This window comes from Amphiprion ocellaris, chromosome 11 (genome assembly GCF_022539595.1).
Source record: "Amphiprion ocellaris isolate individual 3 ecotype Okinawa chromosome 11, ASM2253959v1, whole genome shotgun sequence".
In the NCBI taxonomy this organism is placed as follows: domain Eukaryota; kingdom Metazoa; phylum Chordata; class Actinopteri; family Pomacentridae; genus Amphiprion; species Amphiprion ocellaris.
Genome location: NC_072776.1, coordinates 5,221,107 through 5,230,810, shown reverse-complemented (window position 1 = coordinate 5,230,810; position 9,704 = coordinate 5,221,107). Strand labels below are relative to the sequence as shown.

Sequence of the window (9,704 nt, the reverse complement as noted above, 5' to 3'; positions counted from 1 at the left end):
TAGGACGAATCAGTGGCTTTTCACTTTAAAACTACAACCTGAATGATTGAAAGCAAGAAGGGCTAGTTAACCTGACTCTTTACATGCAAAACATATTTGTTTAATGTATATGTCTTGGTAGGTTGGTTAATTTGTACAAAAAAAGAAGAAAAAGCTGAATAAAACAACAGGTCATATTTACAGTACATTATTTTGTTGGCGCGGGTTGCTTGGCAACATAATGAAGAGACTCCCGGAAGTTACCGTGCCATAGAGCTACTTCTTGTTGTTTTTAGGAGTTTTTGTTGGAATTAAAAAGCCTAACGTGTTAATTAGTGAGTTTAAGAGTTGCTGGTAGGTGGATGTTAGCACATTTGGACAGCTAGGCTAGCTGTTTGCGTGTTTCCATTCTTTATGCTAAGCTAAGCTAAAGGGCTGCTAACGTTAGCTCAATATTTAGCAGCAAATATCGTGTTTCTTTCCATATAAATAACTACAAAAGCGACTTTTATTTCCCAAAGCGTTGAACTATATGTAAGTCAAAAGATTCAAGTTGGCTGTTACAGTAATCTTGACTTCTTAAATAATGATATTGGCATTAATTTAGGTGGCTAATTCTTCAATTCCGTTTTTTTTTTTTTTTTTTTTTAAGCTAAAGTTGTTTTACGGGGAAATGTGCGCATGCCTGCCCTTCTGTGCTGTGCGCGTGTGTGTGGGTGTTTTCTCCCCTCTGCCCGGTTTGGGATTTGCTGGTCGGTGACATGCCTCCCTCCGCCTGGCTCCTTATAGCCCCGGGGAGGCAGGAATCCCGGACGAGTGGTACGGACGTCGCCGACGGAGACCGCCAACACGGAGCGGAGTGTTCCCCTTTAAACGGGTCTTATGACTGAAGGCTGCTTCCGAGAGAGACGGCGGACCGGTGGACTAGACCAGAGACGACCGAAGGACTGAACCGGAGGACTGAACCAGAGACGACCGGAGGACTGAACCAGAGTCGACCGGAGACTGACCGGAGGACTCACCGAGAAGCCGGGATCATTGACTGAGAGTCAGGGACAGACAGGACACAGCTTCCCCTGCAGAGGCTGGATGATCCAGCTGGAGTTAAACGGATTCTACCTCACCTGTTCACAGGTAGGACACACAACTGCACTTTTACTGGCGTCAGGATACGATGTAGATTCATCAGCCAGTATGTGCATTAAAATGGTACTAAAGGATGTAAAAATATCATAACGACAGGTTTGAATAGTAATTAGTAATCGGACTGGATTTTTGTTAATCATGCATTTACATGTGAGAGTCATTTTAATGTTGCAGCTACTTTCAGTTAAGCAAATGTATTTTCAAAACGTAAAATCTTATCTGCAAAGAGAATACTAGAGGTCACACATGTCCTTTATAATGTAAATTATATTAAATAAATCACTGAGAGTCTTTAGATGACCTCACTGACCTCAGGTTCTTTTTTACTTTCTTTGCAGGATTTGGTGTTTTTTGCTTCTCCTGTTGCTCCCTTTGGACTCCTCCTCTCCTCACTGTGGACTTCTCCTCTCCTCACTGTGGACTTCTCCTCTCCTGAACCTCCTCTCCTCCCTGTGGACTCCTCCTCTCCTGCAGCTCTGAGGACATGTGTCGTCTGTTGGTGGCGTCGCTCTTGGTTTGCTTGTGGTTGGCGGAGGGTTGCCACGGAAACGGCAGCCTTCAGGACAGCATGAGGGAGCTGCACACCCGGCTGGCTGTCAGCCTCTACCAGAAGCTCACCCAGACGGAGAACACCTCCAATCTGATCGTGTCCCCGACCAGCGTCTCCTTGTCCCTGGCGCTGCTGCAGCTCGGGGCCCGGGGCAACACGCTGACTCAGCTGGAGGGGACTCTGGGATACAGCGTGAACGGTAGGTTAGCTCATGTTTCTGATCATATTCAGGTAGCATTAGTGGCCCCTGGAGAGGCTGCGGTGGCCCTCAGGGCTGTTGGTACCAGGTGGTGTGGAGCGATGGTGTTGGCCCTGCAGAGCCCAGCGGTGTCTGGAGCCATAATACCTGCCTCCACACCAACTCTAATCTCATTAACCGCTGCTGCAGCTCGGCCTGTGGGTCAACAGGTTGTGTGTTTAATTACAAACTAAATGAGAATGAGCTGCTGTTTGCTTTACCTGCAGGACACGGTCTCACCTGTCAGGGGACGGAAGCTGATGACAGGAGATTCTACTTCTACTCTCTGGCTTTCAAAAGTTTGACTTCTGAAACATCCGAATCATGTCTCATGTTGTCAGCGTCTTGTTGTTAGAGGTTTCTGTGACCAGAACAGTTTAAAACTCAGAGCTGTTTAATATATGGTGGTGGAACAGCAGAAATGTGAAAATTCCTACACTGGAGAATCTGGAAGCAGCGAGTGTGTGCCAGTTTTAGTTTGAACTCCAGGGGTTTTCCCTGGATTTTGGTTGATTTTTTGTGAATGTTCTTAAAGCAAATAGAAGTTTTACTGATATATAAGCAATCACTTTAGATATTTTTAGGATTTTTTTGGAAGCTGTTTGCTCATTTTTTGAAAATATTTACAAGAATTTTCTTGCAATTTTATTTTTTTTTACTTTTTTTAAAATAAAAGTTTTAAGGAAAACTTGAAACTGGAATTTTCTTCCTGAAGGTTTTGCAAATTTTCAGAAATTTGGGGATTTTTTTTGCTGAATTTTTGCATTTTTTTCAGACAGGGAAACGATATTTTTGGTGCCCATAAATGAAGACAACAGGAGGGTTAAGCAAGGTCAAGCATTTTCCAATAGTTCAGTTTCCTACAGATCTATGGAGGGAAAACCATTGTTGTGCATAAAGGTGTTCATATCCAGAAAGAAGAAACCTGTCCTTCAGATAAACATCCCTACAGGTCTGATCTGAAACCTGTCCTTCAGATAAATGTCCCTCCAGCTCTGATCTGTCCTCTGGGTGCTTCTTTCTGCAGACGCCCAGGTCCAGGACTTCCTGCTGCACTCCCAGGGTGACGTGAGCAACAGCAGCCAGGGCATGTGGCTGCAGCAGACATGCACGCTGTTCATCCAGAGCGGTGTCCAGCTGCTGCCCCAGTTCACCCAGCATGCAGCAGCCTGGGCCAACACCAGCGTAGTCCGAGCCAACTTCAGCCAGCCCAACCTGTCCCACAGCCAAGCAGAGCGAGGAGGACACGGCCACGGTAGTCCAGACGTCTCTATACAGCACTCACACATCTAATAGTCAGCTCTTTATTGAAATTAAGCCAGTTTTAAGCTTCTTTTAGCTGCTTGTTTTGGTTTTATGCACATTTACTGTCTGGCTCTGTGTTTCTGTGCAACTCAAATCAGCCTATTTTACTGTCCAGCATCAGACAGTAAACAGATGAAGTATAAGAACGTCTGGTGAAATGAATGCAGAGACCCATAGAGCTGAAATTAGACTCCAGTGAGATGATGATGATGATGATGAATGTGGAACTAGGAAATTGTTTCCTAACATGTCAGCTCTAAAAACTTTATAGAGAGGTAATAGTTGCGCTCTAACATCCCTAGTTTCATATCTTCACCCTATACATGACACTAAATGTAACTCCCTGTTCAGTGAGTCTACAGACTGGTACCAGTTCCATTAAAGAGTGTTTTTACTTCACAGTATTTTTATACTACAGGTAGTACTAACAGGAAAACTAAAAATAATTCCATGTAAAGAATGTCCTTATTTTTTATGTGTATCATGTTGCCACCCTGTGGAAGAAGGTTGAGTACTTATTTTAGCATATATTCAGGACTACATGTCATGCTATGAGTTCCTGTTGTTTCTAAAGAGAAGTTCTGGTCCTGCAGTGTTTTTATAAATGCTTCTTCCTGTTCATGGCATCAGACCACATGAGTCAATAACAGCCTCATGGCCTCTCCATTAACCCCTGCCGTTCCCTGGTTCCCCCCAGATGAGTCGTGGCCCCTCCAGTCAGGAAGCAGCAGTGGAGAGCTCTCTGGATCAGGAGAGGCCCAGGCCGAGGCCCTGTGGTGGGGACACCGCCTGCAGGTGGCGCTGGTCAACACAGTGGCCTTCAGGGGCGTCTGGCAGAAGCAGTTTCTGTTCACCAACACCCAGAACCTGCCCTTCATCCTGTCTGATGGGACTCCCATCAAGGTGCCCATGATGTACCAGGCTGCAGAGGTCAGCTTTGGTAAGAGACCAGAATCATCCGCTGGATGAGCTCCTAGGATGTACTTAGAAGGAACTGTTCGGTTTAGTTAGACCAGTGTATTATATGACTGGGTGTAATTCTGTGATTAGTTTCACTCATCTGAAGTCTCTTCTGCTGCACATTTCATGCAGCATCCTCCCCTTCTGCTCTCACTGTGTTTGCTCTTAGCGACTGGAAGCTTAACAACGTGCACGCTGAGAATGACAGGTTTTGGTGAAAGTTTAGATTGTGCAATAAGGCCGACCCTCCTGGTCCTTCAGGTGGTGAAGGCCTTTTATTGACAGAGCTCTCCTCCCTGCATGCAAACATTACTGTCTAGGCTGCTTTTCCTTCATCCTTGGCTTTAAACAGGCTATTATGTTTGTTTTACAGAAACCCTTTTCTTTAACCTACAGCAGGATAACAGTGAGCTGCAGCCAGATCTTTCTCCTGCAGTGAATTAGTGGTTTGGTTATAGAGACCCTGTTAGGGGTCGCCTTGAGCTCTGTGGAGGTTTATAGCTTCACCACTGAACAGGTCTCAGCTCTCTTATCCAGCAGGAGCTGTTTTCAACAGAACCCACTGAGATTTATTAGTTCATCTAAAAGTCTCAGACAGATTGAGTTAATGACTGAACAGTGCAGAGCATTTAACAGCTTAAGATTTGTAGCTGAAAATATGTCATATGTATGTAGTTTTGAATCTTGAAACACACAAAAATATGCCGTGTGTGTGTGTATATATGTGTGTATGTATATATATATATATATATATATATATATATATATTATATATATATATATATATATATATATATATATATATATATATATATATATATATATATATATATATATATATACACACACTATATTGCCAAATGTATTCACTCACCTGCCTTGACTGGCATATGAACGTAAGTGACATCCCATTCCTAATCCATAGGGTTCAATATGACGTCAGTCCATCCTTTGCAGCTAGAACAGCTTCAACTCTTCTGGGAAGGCTGTCCACAAGGTTTAGGAGTGTGTTTATGGGAATTTTTGACCATTCTTCCAGAAGCACATTTGTGAGGTCACACACTGATGTTGGACCAGAAGGTCTGGCTCTCAGTTTCCGCTCTAATTCATCCCAAAGGTGTTCTATGGGGTTGAGGTCAGGACTCTGTGCAGGCCAGTCAAGTTCATCCACACCAGACTCTGTCATCCATGTCTTTATGGACCTTGCTTTGTGCACTGGTGCACAGTCTTGTTGGAAGAGGAAGGGACCAGCTCCAAACTGTTCCCACAAAGTTGGGAGCATGGAATTGTCCAAAATGTCTTGGTTTGCTGAAGCATTCAGAGTTCCTTTCACTGGAACTAAGGGTCCAAGCCCAGCTCCTGAAAAACAAGCCCACACCATAATCCCCCCTCCACCAAACTTTACACTTGGCACAATGCAGTCCGACAAGTATGGTTCTCCTGGCAACCGCCAAACCCAGACTCGTCCATCAGATTGCCAGATGGAGAAGCGTGATTGGTCACTCCAGAGAAGACGTCTCCACTGCTCTAGAGTCCAGTGGAGGCTGCTTTACACCACTGCATCCCACGCTTTGCATTGCACTTGGTGATGTATGGCTTGGATGCAGCTGCTGGGCCATGGAAACCCATTCCATGAAGCTCTCTGCTGAAGCACTGTTCTGGAGCTAATCTGAAGGCCACATGAAGTTTGAAGGTCTGTAGCGACTGACTCTGCAGAAAGTTGGCCACCTCTTGGCACTATGAGCCTCAGCATCCACTGACCCCGCTCCGTCAGTTTACGTGTCCTACCACTTGGTGGCAGAGTTGCTGTCGTTCCCACACACTTCCACTTTCTTATAATACAGCTGACAGTTGACTGTGGAATATTTAGGAGCCAGGAAATGTCACGACTGGATTTGTTGCACAGGTGGCATCCTATCACAGTTCCACGCTGGAATTCACTGAGTTCCTGAGAGCGAACCATTCTTTCACAAATGTTTGTAAAAGCAGTCTGCATGCATAGGTGCTTGATTTTATACACCTGTGGCCATGGAAGTGATTGGAACACCTGATTCTGATTATTTGGATGGGGGAGCCGATACTTTTGGCAATATAGTGTATATATACACACACACACATATATATGTGTGTGTGTGTGTGTGTGTGTGTGTGTGTGTGTGTATTATATATATCCAGCGAATTTAAAAGAGCAGTATTTCTATGAACATTTGGAACTTCAGTTATTTAAACTTGTTGGATGGTTGCTGAATAAAATTTGTTGGTGACAGTTCTGATCATCATCAAGGTGATGTTTGACAGTTTCTTTGTCATTTTCTGAACTAAATGACATTAATCCCTCTCTGCAGCTGATCCCAGTGGAGCTTCTACCATCTGTTTCTCATCAACCAGTTCTTCTATCAGACATGCAGCTCCACATTTATTAGAAACTCACTGTTATCTCTGTAATCTCTTTATTTTCCAGTCCTGCCTGTATTCAATTACAACCTTGTTCCATTCAGAACATTTAAATACATTTTCTTTTACCATCCAATAATTGTTTATTATCACAGTGACAAGAGACAAAATTTCACTTTCTAGATATTTAATAAAATGTTTAGTTAAATATGTTTGGCATTTACAAATGATGTGAGTCGTTTCTGTTTCTACTCTGGTGTTGTCTTTCTTTTAATCTGTTGGACATGGTTCTGTGACGTTTAAAGTGAAATCAGGTGGAAGTAGACCTGAGCTAAACTCTACTGATGACTGAATCAGAAGAAGTCCTGACCTCGTTGATCTCCCCTCAGGTCAGTTCAGGACGGGATCGGATCAGCGCTACACGGTTCTGGAGCTGCCGTTCCTGGGCCGCTTCCTGAGCCTGCAGGTGGTTCTACCCAGCGAGAGGAAGATGCCGCTGTCCTCCCTGGAGGCTCAGCTCACACAGCGCCACCTAGCGTCCTGGGACACCGGCCTGCGCAGAACCAGGATGGACATCTTCCTCCCAAGGTAGAGAATAATGCTTCAGGATTAGAGACTGGTTCAGGACTTGCAGACTCTTCATGAGACTTGGTTCATAAACATGGATCTTCTTCTGGTGTTTCCAGATTCAGAATGCAGAACAAGTTCAACCTGAGGTCGGTGCTCCCCGCTATGGGCATCAGCGACGCCTTCAACCCCACAGCAGCCGACTTCACCGGGATCTCAGGTCAGTCCATCAGTTCATAAACATCCAGGATGTCCTTCAGGTTTAATCCCAGGTTCTTCAAGTATCTGACAGTTTGTTCCTTCTGCAGTGGAGGAGGGTCTCTATGTGTCTGATGCCTTCCATGAAGTCAGGATAGAAGTCACGGAGGACGGGACCAAAGCAGCTGCTGCTACTGGTGATAATATGATAGATATTAATATAACAAATAGATATTAACCCTCCTGTTGTTCACATTTATGGGCACCAAAAATATTGTTTCCTTGTCTGAAAAAAATCCAAAAATTCAGCAAAAAAATTCCCCAAATTTCTGAAAATTTGCAAAACCTTCAGGAAGAAAATTCCAATAATTCCTTAGAAGTTTCCCTTTAAAGTTTTTTTTTTTTTTTTTTTTTTAAAAACCCAAATTTGGCAAGAAAATTCTTGTAAATATTTTTCAGAAAATGAGTAAAAATCTTCCAAAAAAATCCTAAAAATATCTGAAGTGATTACATATATATCAGTAAAACTTCTAATATTGTCTTTAAGAACATTCACCAAAAAAATCAAACAAAATCCAGTGAAATTTGCTGGATTTTTGTTGATTTTTTTGTGAATGTTCTTAAGAAACATTTTTAACATTTCTTTTTTTCAACCAAAAAATGTTCAAAAATTTCCCTTAAAATGTTGAAAATGTGGACATCAGAAGTTTCACTGTGAAATTTTTTTTTTCCACATTTTCAAACTTTAAAACGGGTCAATTTTGACCTGCAGGACGACACAAGGGTTAATAGAACAGAACAAACCCGACTGTCTAAGGTTTCTAAAACATGATTTTCTATCCCTGCAGCAATGGTCCTCCTCAAAAGATCCCGAGCTCCAGTTTTCAAAGCAGATCGACCGTTCTTATTTCTACTGCGACAGGTTCACACAGGTATTTACTTCACATCATACAGATGTTTTCAATGTTTTAGTCTAGAAAAGCACCCTAGTCAGGGTATGCTGTTTGACATTTTAGATTTAGTATGAAAATAAATAGATCTTTGAATGACTTGCACTGATCAGACACCATAGAAATACTCAGTGGAGCAGAAAGGTTTGAGCTGAAAATAGTCTGAGAAATATTTCCTAAATATCTATTAGTAGCGTAAGAAATGGCTGAGCCTTTTTCAGAACCTACTATAGCAGAGCTGAGAGACAAATTAAAGGAAAAGCCAGCATGAAGCGTCTTCCAGAACAGCCTCAGTACATCTGAGCATGGATTCTTTAAAGTCTCTGGAGGGATGGAGCTTCTGTCCTCTAAAGGATGTTCCTTCATCTGGTGTTCTGATGATGGAGATGGAGCGCCTGGTCCTAGATCATCCTGGAGACACCTCTCTCTTTAGAATAGAAATGTTTAGATTTAAGGTGATCGCTCAGAACAACTTTGTATTGATTAGGAGTGACTAATCAGCCTAAATGGACCCAAACCAGCCAGCAGAAGAGAGACACCAGATCCCCTCACTGTTGGGGTCAGGAGTTGGCTTTTTTCCTTTAATTTGTCATCTGTCTATATATATGCATATGTGTGAAATGTTTATGAAAGAGGAACTGAGTGCCAGAGATGGACGAACACGTCTTTAGTTCTGGTCAGTATGCCAGGCTGGACAAAAAATGTTCATTTCATGATTTTTACAACATAAACAAATGTGCTGAAGGCATCCAGATAGATCAGCTGGTTGAACAGGTGACCCATAAACAGTCCCTGATAGAGCGGCCTGGCTTCTATTCCAGCTCAGCGCCCCTTACTGCAGGTCTTCACCCATTATTCTCCCTACTTAGCCTGTCTAATAAAGCCAAAAAAGAACTTTAAAAAAAGAAATGTGCTGAAACAACAGCTGTCTGGAATCTGATCTCTGTTCAGTGTCTGTATCTGTAATTTAAAGTCGAGTGTGCAGGATTTGAATATTTCTGATTTGCCCCCCCTAGTGGTAGCATAACAACAGACCGATGAGCCAACAGGCTGCACTGAACCAACCCTAACTCTGACTTATACCATCAGAACAAATTCACGTGTTTAAAATAAAGATAAATGCCTGCCAGTTTTTAAATTGCTTTTTTTCTGTGCTCCAAATTCCAGGATCCATCTTGTTTATGGGCCGAGTGATGAATCCAGCAGAGCAGACGCCCTAAAGGCTCGAACAACACAGAACACACACATTCACACTCCTACACCATTTCACCCACTGGTATTTATTGGACCAAAGGAGGGTCCACGGACACTTCAGGAAGAGGGACATTATTTTTGTACATATCTGTAAATAAAATTTTAATACGTTTTTACATGTTGAGTGTTTTGATCCTTTCTTCCGTCCGTCTCTGTTGTTATT

General features: G+C 42.9%; 1 protein-coding gene across 1 annotated transcript; it reads left to right on the top strand.

Moving 5' to 3' along the window:
- The first annotated feature begins 661 nt into the window (after positions 1-661).
- serpine3 (serpin peptidase inhibitor, clade E (nexin, plasminogen activator inhibitor type 1), member 3) lies at positions 662-9,657 on the top strand. Its single transcript, XM_023265463.3, has 9 exons — positions 662-1,113; positions 1,464-1,874; positions 2,941-3,168; positions 3,916-4,158; positions 6,962-7,160; positions 7,259-7,359; positions 7,448-7,534; positions 8,186-8,269; positions 9,455-9,657. Exons 2-9 carry the CDS (start codon positions 1,610-1,612, stop codon positions 9,505-9,507), a joined length of 1,260 nt encoding a protein of 419 aa, XP_023121231.2. The 5' UTR covers positions 662-1,113; positions 1,464-1,609; the 3' UTR covers positions 9,508-9,657.
- Positions 9,658-9,704: the final 47 nt, after the last annotated feature.

What these genes read in the sequence shown, in the direction of transcription:
- serpine3 (XM_023265463.3), top strand. Translation starts at nt 1,610, where the DNA reads ATGTGTCGTCTGTTGGTGGCGTCGCTCTTGGTTTGCTTGTGGTTGGCG. An exon ending in TCTGGGATACAGCGTGAACG is followed by an intron (nt 1,875 to 2,940) that starts GTAGGTTAGCTC and finishes TTCTTTCTGCAG; the next exon opens with ACGCCCAGGTCCAGGACTTC. An exon ending in ACTGCGACAGGTTCACACAG is followed by an intron (nt 8,270 to 9,454) that starts GTATTTACTTCA and finishes TCCAAATTCCAG; the next exon opens with GATCCATCTTGTTTATGGGC.